The sequence below is a fragment of the Theropithecus gelada genome, chromosome 8 (genome assembly GCF_003255815.1).
Source record: "Theropithecus gelada isolate Dixy chromosome 8, Tgel_1.0, whole genome shotgun sequence".
Lineage (NCBI taxonomy): Eukaryota > Metazoa > Chordata > Mammalia > Primates > Cercopithecidae > Theropithecus > Theropithecus gelada.
Window position 1 is genome coordinate 41,373,026 of NC_037676.1, and position 22,316 is coordinate 41,395,341.

Consider the following 22,316-nt stretch of genomic DNA (forward strand, 5'->3'; position numbering starts at 1 on the left):
ATGGACCGTTGAGAATGTTCATATGGTTTCAAAGTATCACTCCCATAGATTACTCACTAAAGAGAAAAGGCTACCTTCACATCAGAGAGATTGATCACTACTTGTGGGATCTTGAATCAATCACTTACTCCCTTGGGACCTATGTATTCTCATCCTTAAGAGATGACCTAAGAGTGACACTCTGGAAGCCTGGTCAGTCTGAAATGAAATTCCCATAAGGGGCTGGGGTGGGCTCAGGCCTGTGATCCCCGCACTCTGCGAGGCGCAGGAGGGCGGATCACTTATGCCGTGGACTTCGAGACCAGCCTGGGAAACAGGGAGATTCCCGTCTTTACAAAAAAAAAAAAAAAAGTAAACTAGCCGGAAGTAGTGGCGCTCGCCTGTGGACCCTCCTACTCAGGAGGCTGAGGCAGGAGAATGGCTTGAGCCCGGGAGGTCGAGGCGCCAGTGAGCCAAGATCGTGCCACTACACTCCGGCCTGCGTCATGCCTCAACCAGGGATCCGGCACACCGCCGCCTTTTCGCGGCCGCGCCCATGGCAACAGTAACTAGCAACCTCGCGCATTCTCGCGAGAATGAGTCCCCTCGCGGGCACAGGTGCGGTCCCCGGCCTCTTGCGCCTCCCGTTAACCCCACTGTGCACACCGGACCCTCCTGCGCATGCGCGCCGCGGAGCCGGACAGTTGGTGGTGCTGGCTCTGCCCGGCTGTTCGTCTCCGCGCCTTGCTCCGTAGCGCGCGACCGTGGCTCAACACGCCGGCGCACTGGCGCTCTGGTGGAGGCGCGGCGCGCAGGCGCAGCTGGGGGTGCGAGGCCGCGCAGGCGCGGACGGCGTTGATTTGAAGACCTTCAGCGTTGCCCGGGCAGAGCGGAGACAGGCCCTCGGGGTGGAGGTGAGGAGAACCGAGGCCGCGTGGGCTCCAGGCCCGGAGAGCGGTGGGCCACGGCCGAGCAGAGTGCCAGGCGGGAGGCGGCCCTAAAGGAGGCTCTGTGGGCAGGGAGCAGGCTACTGGGGCGCGGGCCGGGCGGGGCGCGGCGGACCGGGGCCGCTGGCTCCCGCCGGGACCCACCCCGGGCCACCTCAGGCGATGAAGCCGCAGCACGGCGGGGCAAGTGGCCTCCGGGCGCGGGCCGCGACCTCCCCCGCCGGCGTGTGGACCGCACTGTCCTCCCAGGGGTCAGCTAGAAAGGAGATCGGTTCTAGGGAAGTTGAATCCTCGAACCCCACACCCGTCCCCCTCCCGCCCCTGCCTTCCGGAATTGCTGTGGAGCATCAGGCCAGTCCTCCTCTCCTTACGGCCGACGGAGGGTGCCCTGCGTGCAATTCAAAACGGAGAAGCGAGGAACGAAACGGGCTCTGTACTGGCTGTCAAGTTAGTGGCTTTGTAAACCAGTAGCACCCGGCTAACGCCTCTCCCCGTCTGCGTCTCCTGCAGCCTCTGTGCAGTGTGCACATCTATGGGCAGGTGCATTCTGTAGAGCTGGTGGAGACGTGTGGTTGTAGCTTTACTCTCGAGGAACATGAAGTTTCTGTTCTCGATTTTTGCTTGATCATACTAGCAGTGCATTTCCCATCAGAGTCATAGGCCGGAAAAAGTCAGCTTGAACTAGGCAGAATTGAGGTCAGTTAGTAAACTAAACCAGCTACGTGACTTTTGCATAGTATCTGGTACTGGTTTTGAAAAACAACAATATGCTGAAATATTTTAAATAGTCCCTAGACGTATATATGGTGCTTCTAAACACTTAAGTGTATCTTTTCTCAGCAGTATGAAAAACCAGACTGTAAAGCTTTAACATTTCTATTTCAATATATACTGCCTGCATTTCTATACTTACCTCCCAAATTACAGACTTCTGGCAAAATTTCAACAAATATCAACATCCGTTGTAATCATAAAGAGTAATATCAAATTGCAATTGGGATAATATAAAAAGGCTAGAATTGATCACTTTAATACAAAGGATTGAATTGTAAAATAATCGTTCCGTAAGTGAATTATGAAACCTTGTAGCTTAGAGCAAAGTTTTACTATGGAATGAGTCAGTATATTTATAGTACCCTTAGCTCTTTAATTTTGTTTCCTTTTTAGTTTTTTATACTAGTCTCTTTATATCATAGTGTCTGTCATATTTGATAGGTTTATGTTAAGGAACAAAATTTAAATGCATTCCCATTTAAGTGCATCATATCTATATGTTTGGTATGATGGGGTAGGCAGAAGCTTAGCAAAAGTCTAGATTAAGAGCTGGGCTATATATAAATAAATACGAGCTTAAATATGTAGATCATTCAGGCATAGCAATTGCAAGGGCTAGCTGATACTCTGGATTTTTCTGACTATGGGCTAATGGCACTGCTAGAGGTGGCTCTGTAACTGCTTAGACATAGCTTTTGAGTCTGCTAGAGGAATACAGAAGAACCTGCTGCAGGAAGATTTCCCGTGATACAAAGAGGGCAAAGGAATGAGATATTCAGCAGTGTTGATAGCTCTCAGAATTTGATGTGAGGGTCATATTACCAGTAGCAAAGCTGGGCAAATTTTTAGTAGGCAAGATGAAAACCCAAGGCACCTGAGATTTTTGAAGGCTTTAACTTCAGAGTTTACTACACTTTTGGTAAGCAGGTTGCTGCAGGTAGAATCTATCATATTTCTGGTTAATGGGTAAAATTATGGCACTTTTAAGAGCTTTGAGAGAAAATATATTCTAGATGAATACACTTCAATTCATATGGTAAATTCTTATTTTAAGAACTGAATTTCAGAGGAGAAAAATGTTAACCCTGAGGATTTTGATTGCATCTTTTAACAGTTTCTTCAAAAATTTCCATTGTTGTCTTATACAGGTCTTTGGTTTCATAAGAGCCTGAGAGAGATTTTTCTAAGGTAAATTTTGCATATATTTTTAAAAGAAGTCCAGTTTAACATAGCATCTTTTTCATCCTGTAAGAACTTACTTTTCTTTGAAATGCAATCAGAAAGATGACCTCTGAATCTCACGGGAAAACTGTTTTATTCTCAGTATTCTGGAAAGCTCTATTTTTTAAGGAGCAGATTGCCATCTCATACCTTTGATTGCGTTAAAGCATCAATGATACAAAGGAAGAGAACACTGTATACTTCTTCTCATAGGATGAAACAGCAGAACTGTGGGTGAATAAATACTAAATGGTTATTTTTATTCCTTTGCCCTGTTTTTCTTTATAAGATATGTGTAACACACCAACTTACTGTGACCTAGGAAAGGCTGCTAAGGATGTCTTCAACAAAGGATATGGTAAGTATGCTATTTTAACTTTACAATTTGGGGTAAAAGTTAGTGTTGAATGCCTACTGTGTGTAAATACTGTGCTAGTAAAATAAGGGTAAGTCAGCATTAATGCACTTCACAAGATTTAAGAGGATAACTATTAACAGGCTATTAGACCTCATTCTTTAGAGGTAGAACCCCTTTCAAGCATTAAAAGCAATTATATACATATACAGATGCATATATATGTCCATATTTAATGTTACGTGTAATGTAGAATAATATATATAACATTTATGTCTTCTTTGTCTAGCCCTGGGGACAATTAAAGTAGGGGTAATACTTTTCCTTCCTCCGAACAATGGCATTTGTTTTTATGAAAGTGACAACATAACTTTTGACTTATTTGAAGTAATGTGTATTGTGATCCTAAATATTATTTTTTAGGTTTTAAAATTTAACCTAAATTTTTGTGCTGTACATATTTGATTTTTTCTTATTAACTAGTAATGTTAGCTGTATATTTTGAGCAATATATACAGCAGCACACTATTTTCAGCAATTTTGATTCTTGGAATAGTGCATATTCCTTTCATTTATTTTTTTCTTTAACTTACATTTTAAAAGTATATCTTTATTCATTTTAAGGGCTTGAAAATTATACTGAATTTATTTGTTTATAATTCAGTTTCTTGAGGAACTCTCACCTAATGAAATTTTTCATATGAATGCATTTTTCATATGAAAGGTACTATAGGCTATTTCATAATTTCTGAGTTGCAAAAACTGTAGTGAATGTCACATTTTGTACATTACTGTGTTTTTGTGTGTGCGTGTATAGGCTTTGGCATGGTCAAGATAGACCTGAAAACCAAGTCTTGTAGTGGAGTGGTGAGTATCTAATATATTTTTAATGGATGTAACATAATTAACTTAAAGGAATCTGTGTAAAATCATGACAGTCTAGTTACTTGAACCAGCACCATGCTGTCTTACCCACAGCTTTGTCCTCTCAGATTCCAAACAGCATTCTTAGCCAATTAAAATAAACAACCAAGTTGAATTCTTGAAGAGACCTTTTGTGTTTCTCAGAGTATACTACAGCTTTCACTCAGAAAATGTAGAATATATATTTTTTGACATGGGTCAAGAAATGTCAAAAAATATATACTTTCATGAATATGTATATGGGCACCAAAAACCTTACTTCTATGATAATGGATTCATGGAAATTTTATTAAGCTTTTACAAAAACAAATTAACTTTACTTTGCCCCTTTATGATTAGTAGAAACAAAATATATAAAATGTATTTCTGCATGTATGCATGTACATTATTCTACAGTTTTTAACTGATGTTTATAAAGTATTTTTTTATTGGAAGTAAAGACTATAGTAAAGGCTATGTTGGCATATTTTCAAAGTATCATTAACAATAGCTTTTGACTGGGCGTGGTGGCTCACACCTGTAATCCCAGCACTTTGGGAGGCCAAGGTGGGCGGGTCACGAGATTAGGAGTTCGAGACCAGCCTGGCCAACATAGCAAAACCCCGTCTCTACTAAAAATACAAAAATTAGCTGGGTGTGGTGGCATGTGCATAGTCCCAGCTACTCGGGAGGCTGAGGCGGGAGAATCGTTTGAACCTAGGAGGCGGAGGTTGCAGTGAGCCGAGACCAAGCCATTGCACTCCAGCCTGGGTGACAGAGTGAGACTTCGTCTTAAAAAAAAAAAAAAAAAAAAGGGGCCGGGCATGGTGGGCGAATCACGAGGTCAGGAGATCGAGACCATCCTGCCTAACATGGTGAAATGCTGTCTCTACTAAAAATACAAAAAATTAGCCAGACGTAGTGGTGGGCACCTATAGTCCCGACTACTTGGGAGGCTGAGGCAGGAGAATGGCGTGAACCCGGGAGATGGAGCTTGCAGTGAGCAGAGATCGCGCCACTGCACTCCAGCCTGGGCGACAACGCGAGACTCCGTCTCCAAAACAAACAAACAAACAAAATTGGTTTCATTCAGTAAATTTCAGCTAGTAGGTTAAGTTTTGATTCATCTTACTCTGATTTCTTCTCATTGGCTGCATTGTTTTTGGTGTTTATCCATTCAAACCCATGCAGATTTTATTTCTGGATGTATAATTAGAAGGACAAAGGCATGTGGAATTCTAATGATACTGCATATAATTATGGTTCGTGACCATCATTCTTTCCCTGGGTTTCTCTAGAGTAAATAAATATATATGCACCTACCTTACTAAGATGGGCACGCTGTGTATATAGTTCTGTTAAAATAGAAGAATCATACTCACTTTGTGTAGGTTCCAGAATTTGCTCGTTAGGTTTGTGTTGCAAAAATTATCAACTAAAATTTTATCTCCCTTTCATGCTGCTGTTGTGTGGTAATATTCATTCAGATGGTAAGAAAAAAAAGCTTATTTGTATGCTTGTTTTTATGGCTGCTTTTGGTTTCTGGTATTGATTTAGGATAAATTTCAATCATTGTTCCAAATTTCTTAGATTGTGTCTTGATATTTTTCTCATATGCCATCTACTTCACAGTAACATTTTTGTTTGTTTTGTTGCTTACTAAGCATTTAATGTAGAGCTTTATGCATGTTATATGCATGTTACAAATGTGTTTTGCACTTGTTTGAACAAATTATGAAATTGGCCACAAACTGAATTGTGAATCATGAGCCTGGAACTCAACTTAGAACAATTCTAGCCTTTGTTTTTGAGATTTGTACCTGTGGCATTTTAGATTTGTGACAGACCTTCAAACTAAGAATTGATGCTGACAAGGGAGAAATGTAGACTACCCCTCTACCTTAATTTTGTCCATAAGGTTTTTCTAACACCAAAATTAAGATTTGCATTTGTTATACTTGTCAAGTTTGTGAAAAGTAAATGTAAAAAATAAAACACTAGATAGTTGGATCTACTAAAAGAAAAATGATTGTCACATTAAAATAATTATGTGAACAGGTAAACATGATTAACACGTTATCATTTTCTTACTAAGGCCTTCCCCTAAATGTGCAGCATGATACTGTCTTTGAAACCATTCTGTGTGGTGTTGATAAACAGATCATAGCTTCCCAGTTGTCTCATCTGCCTGTAGAACTAGAGGTAGGGGGCAGGGTATTTGTTAAGGAGAGGATTCATGTTGCAGGCAGTGAAAAAGACTGGTCAGGGTTGGCAGCATCTCATTACTGTTGGCAGGATTTCAGAATGCTCCCTAAAACAGGACCAATCAGAATGTTTTTTCTTGACAGTTCATAGATTGTCAGTGACAGGTGCTGAGTGCTTTCTGCAGAAGGAGGTCTATTTCTAATTGCTTATTGTCATATGACTTAAAGGACACTGAACTAGGGCAAAGGATGTATTTTAAATCATTCATAGTAACTGTTTGATAGAAAGCACTCTTAAAGGTAGACAGGATAGAAAGGGGGAAAGAAGGATAAATTATAGCATTCCACTTTATTTTGAAAAATGGGTAGTACTTTCAAATATTGAAATTGTCTAAGCAGAAGTTTTGCGGTTTTGCACACAAAAGCGTTAAAGTTTTCACAGCAGTGTGACTGTACTTAATGCCACTTCACTGTACGCTTAAAACATTATTAAAATGGTAAAATTTATGTTAAATGTATTTACCACAATAAAATAATACATATTTTTTTAAAGGAAGTAGTAAAGTGTTGACCCTATTAAAAAGGAAGAGGGCAGTATTTTGGAATTTTTAAGGACCTTGAAATTAACTGATAGTTTGAAACATATAGCAGAGAACCGATAATCTTTTTTTAGGTCATGAAAGTAAAATGTTTAAGATGCAATATTTTTGGTCTTTTTAGTAAAGGCATTTGTTTTCAGTAACGATACCTCTGTTTTAAAGGAGAGAATTTAGGATTTCCATTTAGTAAGAGAGTATATGGAAAAAGAAATATCAGTAAGAGAAGTAGAATAATGGAAAGATCTGAAACTGGTATTGAGACAGGCCTCACTCTTTGTTTCCCAGGCTAGGGTGAAGTGGCATGATCTCGGCTCACTGCAACCTCTGCCTCCTGGACTCAGGCTGGGACTATAGTCGTGTGCCATCATGCCTGGCTAATTTTTTGTATCTTTTGTAGAGATGGGGTTTCGCCATGTTGCACAGGCTGATCTCGAGCTCCTGGACTCAAGGGATCCACTTGCCTTGGCCTCCTAACATGCTGGGATTACAGGCGTGAGCCACTGCGCCTGGCGGAACTGGTTAAAATATTTAGGGACTGGAAAAGCAAGGGGAAAGGAGGAAAGAAGTTGCTCTAGAGTAGGGCTGTGGCAAACAGTAAATGGTATTGTTTCTGATGCATTGAACACTGCCTTCCAAAGTGAGTATTTTCTATTTGATGAGCTAATTTTAAAGTAATTATTTTTTCTTGCTTACCAGGAATTTTCTACTTCTGGTCATGCTTACACTGATACAGGGAAAGCATCAGGCAACCTAGAAACCAAATATAAGGTCTGTAACTATGGACTTACCTTCACCCAAAAATGGAACACGGACAATACTCTAGGGACAGAAATCTCTTGGGAGAATAAGGTAAGAGAAAGCATTAGAAGTTATTCATAGGTTCAATTTATCTTGTAGACTGAATGATGAACATACCTCAAATATAATCAAAAGAGATCTTACAACCTATCTAGTAGCCATATTTTTTCTCTGCATGTGGCCTTTTTTGATGTCTTATGTTTCTAGAAAATAAGGCTTTGTTTGTGACTACTCTGATTATTACATTACATCTTTGTTCTGACTGGTTCTGTGTTACACAGCTGAGCTTCTCCTGGGTAGAACAAACTATTTGCGGAAATTTGGTTTAGTTTTGTAATTGTTGTAAAATTGGCTTGACAGAAAAATTCTTCTAAAATGTTCTCATGTTTTCAAGGAGAAAATCTATTAGATATTTGTCAAGTGCCTACTCTGTACAGGGCACTGTTTTTGATATAGATGCCATGTATAGATAATGTACATGCAAAACTGAGCAAAATGACTTAGCTTGCTTGTTAAATGTCAGGTTATCTCATTGCCACTCTTTCAAGAAGGTATCAAGATGATTTTGTTGTATGAGAATTCTGTTTGGTTTTGAACTGTATTTTATGTAACTTGTTAAAATAGGATTTGCCCCATTTTTTGCTGAGAGAACCACGATGAAGGCTGGGGTGAGGGGACAGGAGGATGGAGAGCTCACTTATTACATAATTTAATATTTTGCTTTCTTGAATGACTTCTTTTTTTTGTTAAAGAACTTAGAGGAGACTTTAGAATTGGTTTCTTCAGTTGGATAAATGATTGAAAATTACTAATTATTTATTTTAAATCTTTGTTTTTCAGTTGGCTGAAGGGTTGAAACTGACTCTTGATACCATATTTGTACCGAACACAGGGTAATTGTTCAAATCCTATTTCCTGAAATGTTTTTGGAGGCTGAAGGGGTAGAGAACTTTAGAATAAGAAGATACAGTGCAAAGTTCAGAGGCAGGAAGAACTTAGAAGGTTGCTATAAGGAATATTGGAGACCTTGTATATGTAGTACAGATAAAGGAAGATCCCTCCCCCCCAAGGCAGGATGAACAATTTGAAAACTGAATAGATGAACAAAAATGTATAAATCTATTTCAGAGAGACACATAGTAGAAAAAATTTAGGAGCTAGGAGAGTCTTGAGACCATAGATGAATCTTAAGCAATTCTGAAGTTTGATGGACGTGGTATTCTGCTGAAAAAGTTAATTCCTTTTGGCTGGGCGCGGTGGCTCACGCCTGTAATCCCAGCACTTTGGGAGGCCAAGACGGGAGGATCACGAGGCCAAGAGATCGAGACCATCCTGGCTATCAAGGTGAAACTAAATATCTACTAAAAAATACAAAAGCTTAGCCAGGAGTGGTGGTGGGCATCTGTAGTCCCAGCTACTCAGGAGGCTGAGGCAGGAGAATGGTGTGAACCCGAGAGGCGGAGCTTGCAGTGAGCTGAGATCGCGCCACTATACTCCAGCCTGGGTGACAGAGCAAGACTCCATCTCAAAAAAAAAAAAAAAAAAAAAAAGAAAGTTAATTCCTTTTTTTTTTCCTCACCCTATCTTATGGTGCTGAAAAGTTAATTTCTTAAGAGGGTGATCTCCTGGCTCTCAAATGCTATAATGATTAGTTCTGCTGCCTACTTGATTTCTTAGCCTCTGTAAATCCCCCAACGTCTTGGCCTCAATTTCCTCATGTGAAAAAAGGGGGATTGTGTCATTTCCTATCTGCCTAATGTGGGTCTATGCTATCTGAAGGATGGAGGTGCTAGGTGAATGCAAAGTGACATTTGTCTCAGCCGTAACAACAGGTGTGTTCTTTCTGTCACACACCTCAGTTATCTTTCGGACAAATATTATTTTCTTTTTTCTTTTTTTTTGAGATGGAGTCTTGCTGTGTCGCCCCAGCTGGAGTGCAGTGGCGCTGTCTCAGCTCACTGCAACCTCTGCCTCCTGGGTTCAAGCAATTCTCCTGCCTCAGCCTCCCAAGTAGCTGGGACTACAGGCACGCACCACCACACCCAGCTAATTTTTGTATTTTTAGTAGAGACGGAGTTTTACCATGTTGGCCAGGATGGTCTCGATCTCTTGACCTTGTGATCCACCCATCTCAGCCTCCCAAAGTGCTGGGAATACAGGTGTGAGCCACCATGCCCGGCCTAATTTCATTTTTTTGATATCATCCTTCATAAAAGCACACTTCTCTCCATGATACGTTAATAATGTGTATTGGGGGTTAACTCTTTGTGGCATTTGGCATTTGGAAACATTTACAGAGATTTGGCTTCTCATACGTCTGTATATGTACATCTTCAGATTATTAATTTGGCAGTGAAGTGTCTCATTCATTCTTGTTTTTTTTTTTTTTTTTTTGAGATGGAGTGTTGCTCTGTCACCAGGCTGGAGTACAGTGGCATGATCCTGGCTCACTGCAACCTCTGCCTTCCAGGTTCAAGCGGTTCTCCTGCCTCCCTCAGCCTCCTGAGTAACTGGCACTACAGGCGTGTGCCACCACACCCAGCTAATTTTTGTATTTTTAGTAGAGACGGGGTTTCACCATGTTGGCCAGAATGGTCTCAATCTGACCTCGTCATCTGCCCACCCCGACCTCCCAAAGTGCTGGGATTACAGATGGGAGCCACTGCGCCCAGCCTCTTACTCATTCTTGTACCTTTGTTCATGCCTTTACGAAATAAGTCATGAAGTATCCTGTCATTTGAACTTATAATGAGTAATAGGTCTAATCCTAACAAAATTATATTTGTAGAACTAGGTCATTTGAAATGTTTTTAATATATATGTGGCATGTAGCAAAATAATATTTACATTGGAAGATGAGAGAGAGGATCTTACTCCAAAAATTCTTAGACAATAGTAAAAACTCATGTTGTTTTCATCATTTTTGTTTGTTTGTTGGTTTGTTGCAGAAAGAAGAGTGGGAAATTGAAGGCTTCCTATAAACGGGATTGTTTTAGTGTTGGCAGTAATGTTGATATAGATTTTTCTGGACCAACCATCTATGGCTGGGCTGTGTTGGCCTTCGAAGGGTGGCTTGCTGGCTATCAGATGAGTTTTGACACAGCCAAATCCAAACTGTCACAGAATAATTTTGCCCTGGGTTACAAGGCTGCGGACTTCCAGCTGCACACACATGTGTGAGTGTTTATAATTTATTCCTTAGTGTCACTGCAGTTGCCCAAAAGATTGTTGCCATTAGCATACTGAGAGGTGATGGTGCTTAGATTTAGCATGTCTTGGTGAATATCCATCCTTGCGGTGCTATCCTCATAGCAAAACCTTGCCAGGAGGCTGGTGCAGGTGGTGTGCAGGCTGTGCTGCTGGTGGTCACTGGCCCCTCAGCCTGCACCCCAAACTTCAGGAAGCTCTAGCCTCTGTAGAAGAACCACTGGGATAGAGGGAGCCCAGAGCATGGCTTACCTCATGGTAAGATGACCCTTTGGAGATGTTACTGCTTCCTCTGCTCCCCTCTTATCTTGACAGTATGTGGAAGCAGGTCTGTTTGGGTCACCAACAACAACCACCAAATTGATTTGAGCATCCTGGGACATCCCAGTAATTCTGTGGAGGTTTGAGGTATTCTTGGTTGGAACCCAGGTACCGCTAATGCATTCAGAAGTAACAGGTGCTCTGAAAGAGTCCTGGGATTCAGCTATGCAGGCCGAACCATGTTGGCGGGATGAATCGGAACTTTTACATAGTATTTTATGTTGGGCCTACTGGACACTGCTCCTGTACCAGGAAGAAGAAGCAAAGGGCAAACTGTGTTTTTAAACTGTCGCAGATTCCTCTCTGCTAGATGCTCTAATTCACTTAATGATGGCTAAAACAAAGGCAAGCAGTGGCACAGACAGACAGTTACTGAAATTGATGAAACAGTATTACCAGGAAAACCGTGAAAACCCAAGGACTCATCTCTGGCATGCTTGGAAGCAATAACTAAGGTGGTTTGCTGGAGCAGTGCACCCTAGGTATTGTAGGAGGGTGCTTTGTAACTGTAGGATTGTGTTTTAAAGGAAATCCAGAATTGGTTTTATTCCTGTACCTCTACCTTTTTATTTTTTTTGCAGAATCTTTATTGAACTCTACTTTGAAGTTTCTAAGTTCTATGAACTTCTCAGAGACCTATAGATTATACTTACCTGAGGTGTCTGCCTTTGTGCTTAATTGAATTGTCTTAAGAAACTCACATCATGTGGAGGAGCCAAGTAAATGGATCAAGTGTTACATTTTAATTAAGCAGTCATTACTGGCATAGCTGGATTTAGTTCTGTGTTTTGTTTAGTAGTCATTTATGCTAGAAATTTGCTGAAATCTATAGTTACAAAATGGGATCCTTGTTTAGATAGTCTTAGAATTTGTTTTCATACCATAATAACAATGGTACAAACTAGATATTTATGACGTTTTCTTATCTATGAAAACAGGAACGACGGCACTGAGTTTGGAGGTTCTATCTACCAGAAGGTTAATGAGAAGATTGAAACATCCATAAACCTTGCTTGGACGGCTGGGAGTAACAACACCCGTTTTGGCATTGCTGCTAAGTACAAGCTGGATTGTAGAACTTCTCTCTCTGTAAGAATGTGCTGCCAGATTGGATCTGCTCTTATGTTTGTGTCTAACTTTTCAGTGAATGTTGTGATATGAGTGTAGCTTGCTTGTTCTTTATTAATGTTAATAAGCCAGCTCATTGTGTAGTGAAAATAATATAATATGGCCAGGCACAGTGGCGCACGCCTGTAATTCTAGCACTTTGGGAGGCCGAGGTGTGTGGATCACCTAAGCTCAGGAGTTCGAGACCAGCCTGGCCAACATGGTGAAACCCTATCTTTACTAAAAATACAAAAATTAGGTGGGCGTGATAGGGGACACCTGTAGTCCCAGCTACTAGGGAGGCTGAGGCAGGAGAATTGCTTGAACCCGGCAGTTGCAAAGATTGCAGTGAGCCAAGATCACACCATTGCTCTCCAGCCTGGGTGACAGAGTGAGAGTCTATCTCAAAAAAAAAAAAAAAAAAATTATGCTTGAAGTCAGGACATAGGGGTTCTTCTGTGCCTAGCTCTTCCTGTATATTTGTTGTCTGACCTTCTCAAGTCATTTTATCACTTTGGCCTTAGAATTTTCTTATTTGGAAATTCATGAGATTAGATGACTATTTCTGTTGTTATAGTAACTCTTATTAAAAATAACACTGAGCTCTTAAATTTCATGTACTGTGCTAAAGGCTTTACGTATATTATGTCATTTAACCCTCACAACCACTCCATGTGGCGAGTAGTGTTATCCTCATCCCTATTATACCGATGAGAAAACTGAGCCTTAGAAAGGTCAGCTAACTTGCCCAAGGTCACTGGCAAGTGCCACAGTTTGAACCTAGATCTGTTTTTCTGTCACCCGAGTTCATGCTGTAACCACTGTGAGAGATTGTCAGCTGGTATCTCAGGGAATTCAGGGTGTTTGGTTGTGTAGTGTTTAAAAATTTTGCTGGAGGCCTTGAAGCATGCATTCTTAAGGTACGTCCCACCCATACAAGTCCTGCTGACTTAAAAGATCAGTAATTCTGGCCGTGCGCGATGGCTCACGCCTGTAATCCCAGCACTTCGGGAGGCTGAGGCGGGGGATCACCTGAGGTCAGGAGTTTGAGACCAACCTGGCCAATATGGTGAAACCCCATCTCTACTAAAAATACAAAATTAGCTGGGCATGGGGATGCATGCCCGTAATCCCAGCTACTTGGGAGGCTGAGGCAGGAGAATGGCTTGGACCCGGGAGGCGGAGGTTGCAGTGAGCTGAGATCGTGCCATTGCACTCCAGCCTGGGTAACGAGAACGAAACTTCATCTCAAAAAAAAAAAAAAAAAAAAAAAATCAGTAATTCCAGATTGGCCCTAGGGTGCTTTTAGCGTTGGAAACCTGATGCACAAAGTGATAGTTGTATTGGACTGATCTGTAATTCACTGTTTTATGTTACTATTCTATCTCTTAATCTTAGGCTAAAGTAAATAATGCCAGCCTGATTGGACTGGGTTATACTCAGACCCTTCGACCAGGTAAGTAAAGGAATTAGTAACAGAGGGTCTGGGGTGGAAAGTGATAGAGAAAAAAATGAAAATAACCTGCAGAACAACCTATAGTCACTGTAAGTTGATTCGGACCATTTTGTAACATTTGGTTGTTCAGACAGAAAACAAAACAGATCAAATACTTTTTCATTAAAAAAGTATGTATTTCTGACTATAATGTGGTCACTCTGGCCTTTTGAGTGTGGTTGATCACTCATTGCCCTTAACCCTGAACTTCAGAGAAAGTTTGCCATGATCATGCGTTCCTCATTACACATCAGATGGTTATAAATAACCGATTGAGTAATAGCTGTTTGCTTATAGCTCTTATACCCAGCTACAATCCACACCATTGATTCCATCTGTTGTTTCTAGAAAGTTCAGATCTAATTGTTACTTGTTACAAGTGATTGTGGTGTTTTCTTCTTCCTAGGAGTCAAATTGACTTTATCAGCTTTAATCGATGGGAAGAACTTCAGTGCAGGAGGTCACAAGGTTGGCTTGGGATTTGAACTGGAAGCTTAATGTGGTTTGAGGAAAGCATCAGATTTGTCCCTGGAAGTGAAGAGAAATGAACCCACTGTGTTTTGGCCTTAAAATTCTTCTGTGAAATTTCAAAAGTGTGAACTTTTTATTCTTCCAAAGAATTGTAATCCTCCCCACACTGAAGTCTAGGGGTTGCGAATCCCTCCTGAGGGAGGCGCTTGAAGGCATGCCTGGAAGTTGTCATGTTTGTGCCATGTTTCAGTTCAGTTCTGCAGTGTTATTAAATGTGTTCCTCAGCGACAGTGTAGTGTCATGTTAGAGGAGACGATCTGACCCTCCAGTTTGTACATCACGTCCTGCATGTCCCACACCATTTTTTCATGACCTTGTAATATATTGGTCTCTGTGCTATAGTGGAATCTTTGGTTTTGCATCAGAGTAAAATAAAATAAACCCATCACATTTGGAACATAACTGCTCATCTGACTTGCTGGTGGTGGTTTTCTTACCTTTGATGTGATTTGTTTTAAGAAGCACTTTCACAGGCGAGATTTGTGTCTAAAGTGTCGGGGCTGCCGCCAGTCCCTTTCACTTCACTGAGCCCTGCTCTGTCTGCTCTTGCTCTCACAGGGCAGGCTGAGGAAGGAAGCAGTGAACATGGTTGTGCTGGGGAGCGGCAGCTTGTGGTGTGATAGGGTCGCATCACCCCAGGAGGTGTGTGCAGCTGCTGAGAAAGTGTGGGTGTGAGTGGGTGAAAAGATGGTTGAGGGAAGAGTGCATTTGGGGAAGCATGGGGAGGAGAGATGGGAGGAGGCCAGAGCTGGGTGGACACTTCTGGGGCTCCTCCTGGGCTTCAGAAACATGATTTTTTATTACTAGTATAGAAAAATGATAACCAAGGAATGAAGTACCAATTTAGAGAAGAAATGAGCAGACTATAATATCCTCAGGGATCACTGGTAAATCATCTTCCTAAAAGTAGAAGTCCTTTGAAAATCTTTTTTTTTTTTTGAGTTTAAGAGCAGAGGTTTAATAGTTGACAGAAAAGAGAAAAGCTCTTTTGCAGAGAGAGGGGTTCCTGAGTGGGTCTTCCGGTTTCGTGATGAAATGCATAGGGTTTTATAGGCTAGCTTGAGGAGGTGGTGTCTGATTTACATCGGGTCTGAGAGATTGATAGGACCAGGTGTGCTGTTTGCATGAAGAAGCTGGCCATCCCACCCTAATCTTTTATTATGCTGATGGGGTCTCTACCTGGCTAGTGCCATGTTGCCTGCCTTTTTACTGCACATGTGACAAAAGGGAAGAGGAAGCCTCCATGTTGAACATGCCTGGCCCGCCGATAGCCTTTTCCTACTGGCACAGCTGCTGGCATGTACCCATGCAAGCTTCCAGCTTGCTTATCTATGCTTGCAGCTTGATTTTTTTCAGGGTGCTTCTTTGTTAGAAATGATTTGGGGGTTGCTTTTTATTAAAAGGAAACCTTACCAATGAGTCTCTTACCCCCACTATCTGCCTAAATAATTTCTTTCTAGCTCTGGTATCATTTCCCCTATAAGGAGTAGTAACTCACTGCTGTTAAGAGGGTATTGGATGATGACTCTGGCTACTTCCTGCTGAAGAGGGGTGTCATCAGGGGAACAGCAGTTAAGGCTTCTCCTGGGGTTGATTTAAGGGTCCTCGGAAGAAAGGTGTGTCCATGCGTGGCTCCATCTGTAGCACCATTTGGATGTTGCATCTTCAGCAACATTCTTTCCGATGAATGCACTTTCCAATCCTGGACAGGGCCCCAAAATGAAGCGGCATTGTTGTCTGGGGTAAATACCCGAGGTTTGTTGTCTCATGCCAAGGAAATCGAGGACATGGACACACAAGAAGTGAGTTTAAGAGTGGAGGTTTAATAGGCAAGAGAAAAGAGGAAAGAAAAGCTCTCTCCTGCAGAGAGGGGCTCCTGAGTGGGTCTTCCCTGCAAATCTCTTTTTTTAAAAAAGTACAGCAATGCAGTTTGCTGTTTGAATTTGTTTCTAAACAAGTTCAATTTAGAAGTAAATAAAAGTGAAAATTCTCATTCTTCTCTCTTAATTCCTTTTCTTCTGCCACTGACAGTTTGATATGTCCTTGAAGATATGTTTCAGTATCTTTAGAGATTATGTAAATATCTATTTATATATACAAAACGTTAACACAGATACCTTGGCCGGGCGCGGTGGCTCATGCCTGTAATTCCAGCACTTTGGGAGGCCAAGGCAGGTGGATCACCTGAGGTCAGAAGTTTAAGACAAGCCTGGCCACATGGTGAAAAATACTAAAAATACAAAAATTAGCTGGGCGTGGTGGCGGGCGCCTGTAATCCCAGCTACTCAGGAGGCTGAGGCAGGAAAATCGCTTGAAGCAGGAGGCGGAGGTGGCAGGGAGCTGAGATGGCGCCATTGCACTCCAGCCTGGGTGACAAGAGTGAGACTCCATCTAAAAAAAAAAAATTGGATATCTTGTTTTGCAGTATACTATTTGCTCACGTCTGCTTCATATTTTTGTTTTTTGCATGCTGTAGTATAAATGTGACATTACTTAACTATTCCCCTTTTTTGCTTATATTCAGTTTTTTGCTTTATAAACAATGCTGCATTGAATGTCCTTGTCTTTTTTTTTTTTTTTTCTCTTTTTTGAGATTGAGTCTTGCTCTGTCTCCCAGGCTAGAGTACAGTGGCGCAATCTTGGCTCTCTGCAACCTCTGCCTCCTGGGTTCAGGCAATTATCCTGCCTCAGTCTCCTGAGTAGCTGGGACTATAGGCGTCTGCCATGATGCCTGGCTAATTTTTTTTTAGTAGAGATGGGGTTTCACCATGTTGGCCAGGCTGGTCTTGAACCCCTGACCTCAAGGAATCTGCCTGCCTTGGCCTCCCAAAGTGCTGGGATTACAGGTGTGTGCCACCGCGCCCGGCCCCTTGTCTATTTCTGTGACTGTTCCTGTGCCAGCACTGCCCAGCAGAGCTTTCTGGGTGATGAAGGTGATCTGTCTCTGCACTATCCTGTGTGGCAGGCACTAGCCACATAGGACTATGGATCACCTGAAATGCAACTAGGGGAACTGAAGAACTAAAATTTTAATTCAAATTAAATTAATTTTTTGAGACAGTCTTGCTGTGTTGCCTGGGCTGGAATGCAGTGGTGTGATCATGGCTCACTGCAGCCTCAACCTCCCCAGGCTCAGGTGATCCTCCCATCTCAGCTTCCTGAGTAGCTGGGACGACAGGCTCATGCCAGCACACCTGGCTAATTTTTGTATTTTTTTGTAGAGGTTGGGTTTCACCATGTTGCCCAGGCTTAATTTAATTTTAATTAAATTTAAATAACGTGGCCAGTGGCTACTATATTGGATATTGGACAGTGTAGTTCTGTAGAATAGATTTCTAGAATTGAAATTGCTGAGCCATAGGGCATATGCATTTGCTAAGTAGTACAGACTTGCCCTCCAAAAATTTTGTACCAATTTCTATATCGATGGTGTTTGAGTGTCCATTTCCCCACATCCTCAGTATTTTTTTTTAATTTTAATTTTTGTTTATTTTTTGAGATGGAGTCTTGCAAATTGCTACTCCAGTTGCCCAGGCTGCAGTGCAATGGGGTGATCTTGGTTCACTGCAACCTCCGCTTCCCAGGTTCAAGCAATTCTGCTTCAGCCTCCTGAGTAGCTGGGATTATAGATGTGTGCCACCACGCTGGGCTAATTTTTGTATTTTTAGTAGAGACGGGGTTTTACCATGTTGGCCAGCCTGGTCTCGAACTCCTGACCTCATGATCCTCCCACCTTGGTCTCCCAAAGTGCTGGGATTATAGGCGTGAGCCACAGCGCCCGGCCCATCCTCAGCAATATTTTGACTGTTACCTAAGTTTGAAGTTTTTACATTTTATGGGTGAGAATGATAGCTTGTTTTTTTTTGCTTTCCCTCCATTGCCAGTGAGATGGAACTGTGTTGACTGGTTATTTACAGTTCTCCTTTGCCCCTTCAGATTCCTTGCTGCATTTCCACATGAGTTGTCTTACAAACAACTAGACACATTTGCTTTTTGGAAATGTCAGTGCAAGGTATCCTCCCTCAAAGATGATCTTAACTAGACAATATCCTTTACCCAAATTAGGGGTAACTGGGTAGGAACTAGATGGCATGTATGTCAGAAAACATCTATGATACCAACCACATGACAGTTCTATTTCTCTGATGTTATATTTGTGGGTTGAACCACCATTACCAGAGATAAAGTAAAACAAATGGAAAAGGGGTGAGAAGGGGTGAACTGTAACTTAGTATAATTCACCTTGTGTCTTTTACTGGAAGGCCCTTCCCTGCAGCGCGAGTGTGGAGGGGGCCCCGTGGGCCAACAGTGGCTGCCGGCGTCCCTCTGGGGTATGGGGGATGAATGAGCTGCCCGGGACCCTGGCTCTGTGTCAGAGGCAGGACTATTCCACCTGCAGGTAAGGGACAGAGAGGAAGGGGCAGCAGGGGAACCCTGAGGCCTCTGTTTCTTGGGTGGAAGTTATTTGTATTGATGGCTTGAAGTGGATGAAAGGGATATGCCTCTAGGTTTATATTAATATTTTATTTTTAAAAATGTGATTGCAAATATAGAAAATGCTCCAAAATGTTAATACTCATTATCTCAGGAAGGTGGAATTATAAATATCCTTATTTACTGTATACTTTTCCAGTTTTCTAAAGCAAGTTTCGCATTATTTCTGTAATCAGGAAAAAGCTCTTAGGACTCTTACAGTTTGGAGGAGGCGGAGGCCCAGCGGCTGCACTGGCTGGCGGGCGTCCCACGTGGAGCACGGTTCCGGCCTAGGGGAGACGCCCTGGTTTCCGCTCGCTGCCCTTAGCAAGGCTCCCCCGATGGAGGGTGACGCAGGAGGACGAGTGTTTCTTGTGGTAAGAGACTAACAAGCATGGGGTTTTTCTTTTCTTTTCTTTTTGTTGTTTTTGAGGCGGAGTCTCACTGTGTCGCCCAGGCTGCACGATTTCGGTCCCTGCAACCTTCGCCTCCTGGGTTCAAGCGATTTTCCTGCCTCAGCCTCCCGAGTAGCTGGGATTACAGGTGCCAGCCACCACGCCCAGCTACTTTTTTGTGTTTTTAGTAGAGGGCGGGGTTTCACCATGCTGGCCAGGCTCATCTGGAACTCCTGACCTCAGGTGATCCACCCGCCTCGGCCTCCCAAAGTGCTGGGATTACAGGCATGAGCCAAATGTTAAGTGAACGCATCCTATTTTACATACTAATTTTCCCGCAAGTGACCGGGACGATGTCGCGGTGCATCGCTGACCGTCGTCCTATGCCGAGGGTCTGCTTAAGGGACAGAGGAGGACAGTGCTGTCCTACGGTTTCGTCTGGTTTCCTGTGCCTGTTCTCGGAGGCTCGCTGTTACCTTTCTGAGCCTCAGCTTCTAGCGCGGGGACTCGGAAGGGAGCTCAGAAGGGGCCGGAGCCGCGCGGCCCTCTGAGCGTTCTCTGTAAACGCTTGGGGTCCCCACGCCAAGCCCGGCCTTCCGCATGCCGCTTCCTCGGCTGCCCTTGAGAAGCAAAGCCCCCTTTTCCCTTGCCCACCATACCAGTGCTGGCGCTCAGGTGCTGCCTCCCCTGTAACCCACACCCCGGTTCTGGGTGAAGACGTGTGTGTTAGCACGAGGGGCATTTTCAGATCCCGCGCGCCCTTAATCGTGGGCCGCACTGCGCCCCAGCGGCCTCTCAGGGAAGGGTGGTGGGATACTAGCGCCGCCGGCCTTGCCCAGCTTTGAACAAATCATGGCCGCGCGGTGTGGCCGCGCGGTGGTTCACGCCGGGAATCCTAAAACTTTCGGAGGCCAAGGCTGGAGTAGCTCTTAAGCCTAGGAATTCGAGACCAGCCTGGGCAACATAAAGAGAGCCCCGTCTCTTAAAGAAACAGCGAATTGTAAATTAGGACAGGGTGCTATTGGATAGACCTCCATGAATGTCGCTTTTCCCACCGAGAAAGGCCTGGTGAGGCTGTGGCTTAGCGTTAGTCACCGGCAATGTCGGGCCGGGCAGGCCTCCCCTCCTGCAGAGGTTGGATGGCCCGGAGGAGACCGGAGCGCCTGTGTTCTGAGGTCAGCCTCCCTCCCAAGGGGGGCTGACTCCAACACGCCCAGTTCCTTCTTCCCCAATAGTTACCAAATACACTCCTTTCCTCTGGCGGAGTGGATTAAAGGGGGTAGGAAGAAAAAGTGGATTCCAAATGGGGTCCAGTCACGTGGAAGGAAGGTTAAGGACGGGGCACAGCATTCCTGTGCAGCGTAGGCACAGTTGGCCCCGGCCCTCCCCGGGATCTGGCTGCCCACCTGTGGAGGGCGTCCAAGCCTGGGGCTAGGGGAGTGGAGCTTGTGCTTGCCGCCTTCCGGGGCTCATAACCCGCCCTGCTCGGTAAACTGCCACTCTCACCTGCCTCCTGGACAGCTGCCTCCTGAAGCTCTTTCCCGAAGCATTTCTCCATAGCAGAACTCCCTCTTGAACTCCAAACCTTTATTTCGAGCTGCCTGGCAGATGTCTCTCCTCGGAAATTATGCAGGCATCCAAAAGTCACCGTTCCCCAGGCGGAACCTGTGCGTTGGGTGCCCTTCTCACATGGAGTCTCGGCCGCATTGCCGCCTCTGTTCTGTAAGTCCCGACCTCTCCCAGCTCCGGTGAACACAGCCTGGGCGGCAAGCGCTGTGCTGCAGCTGTGTGCCTGTCTCTCCTCTGCCCACGAGCACTGGAGGCCTCTCTGTCTTCCTTCCTGCAGCGGCCAGGCCGTCGCGTGCCAGGTGATAGGCACTGGTGGATGATGTTTGCTGAACAGGAGCCCTCAGGCAGGCGAACCTTGGTCAGGCCTCCCAGGCAAGGGGATTTCTGTTTAGGGACCGAGGTTCTCCTTCGGCAGGCGATCACAGTTCCCTGTGACCACCAAAGAAACACAGACCATTCCTGGCACTTCTGAGCATTTCTTGCAACTCTGAATTATGGTATAATTAACACTCAGTGAGGTGACTTCACTGCTGCAATCGAAAGGGACAGATAGTTATAGTTGCAATTAAACTCAACCCCACCAGGTGCCGCTGGTGTTGCTGCCAAACAGAGATGCCCACAGCTTCCTCGTCCGTGCTTTCTGCCTGGAGCCCTTTAAGACCCTCTTACTTTTGACCTCCTTGCCCCACTCCCTACCACTCATTGCAGTCTCTAATCAGGGTCTGGTTTAACCTCTAAATGGCAAGTCTCGGGAAAAGCAAGGAAATTCTCCATCTTACTCTGGCCCAAATCCCTTTTGCTGTGTAAGTAGATTTTGTTCTAGCCACACAGAGAGCAGATGCTCATCCTCACTGAGTCTGAAACCCTTCACTTAAGATCATATTGATTTCTCGTGTTTCGTTTATAGAAACAGGCGGAATGAGCCCTCACCCTCTCTTCCTAGGCTTCCTTTCCAAGCTCCTAGCCACCTCTCGCAGTGCTCCTTCCTGGAACTTCCTCCTGGGCCTACCCACAGTCCCCTTTTATGGAGACCACAGCTGTGGACGGGCCTGGCTGTTGCTGAACCAGAAGACTCCAGATAAGGCCAGGAAGCCTGGGGCCTGCCCTGGCCCCAGACGAGTTGGCCCCGAAACTTTTTCTCATTCGGGGCTTTTGTGCCTGCAGTGGCCGGCCAGCTACAGGTGTTTCAAAGATCCAGTAAAATAAGGGAAATGAAAATGTTTCAGAGGAGTGCTGGCAGGATGATGGGATATAAGTGACTTTTTTTTTTCATAATATGAGTCATGCTTTTTTTTTTTTTTTGAGATACAGTTTCGCTCTCCAGTTGCCCAGGTTGGAGTGCAATGGCATGATCTCAGCTCACTGCAACCTCTGCCTCCTGGGTTCAAGCAGTTCTGCCTCAGCCTCCCAAGTAGCTGGGATTATAGGTGTGTGCCAC

General features: G+C 43.8%; 1 protein-coding gene across 3 annotated transcripts; it reads left to right on the forward strand.

The window, feature by feature from the left end:
• Positions 1 to 725: 725 nt before the first annotated feature.
• Positions 726 to 14,843, forward strand: VDAC3 (voltage dependent anion channel 3). 3 transcript variants are annotated; one of them, XM_025393740.1, is made up of 11 exons: positions 726 to 893; positions 2,849 to 2,888; positions 3,211 to 3,279; positions 4,094 to 4,143; positions 5,667 to 5,669; positions 7,679 to 7,831; positions 8,621 to 8,673; positions 10,729 to 10,956; positions 12,247 to 12,397; positions 13,814 to 13,871; positions 14,317 to 14,843. In XM_025393740.1, exons 3-11 carry the CDS (start codon positions 3,213 to 3,215, stop codon positions 14,406 to 14,408), a joined length of 855 nt encoding a protein of 284 aa, XP_025249525.1. In that variant the 5' UTR covers positions 726 to 893; positions 2,849 to 2,888; positions 3,211 to 3,212; the 3' UTR covers positions 14,409 to 14,843. The 3 variants fall into 3 exon arrangements, with proteins under 3 accessions (XP_025249525.1, XP_025249526.1, XP_025249527.1); XM_025393741.1 differs by lacking the exon at positions 5,667 to 5,669; XM_025393742.1 differs by lacking the exons at positions 726 to 893; positions 2,849 to 2,888; positions 3,211 to 3,279; positions 4,094 to 4,143; positions 5,667 to 5,669 and adding an exon at positions 4,845 to 4,877.
• The last annotated feature ends 7,473 nt before the right edge of the window (positions 14,844 to 22,316 follow it).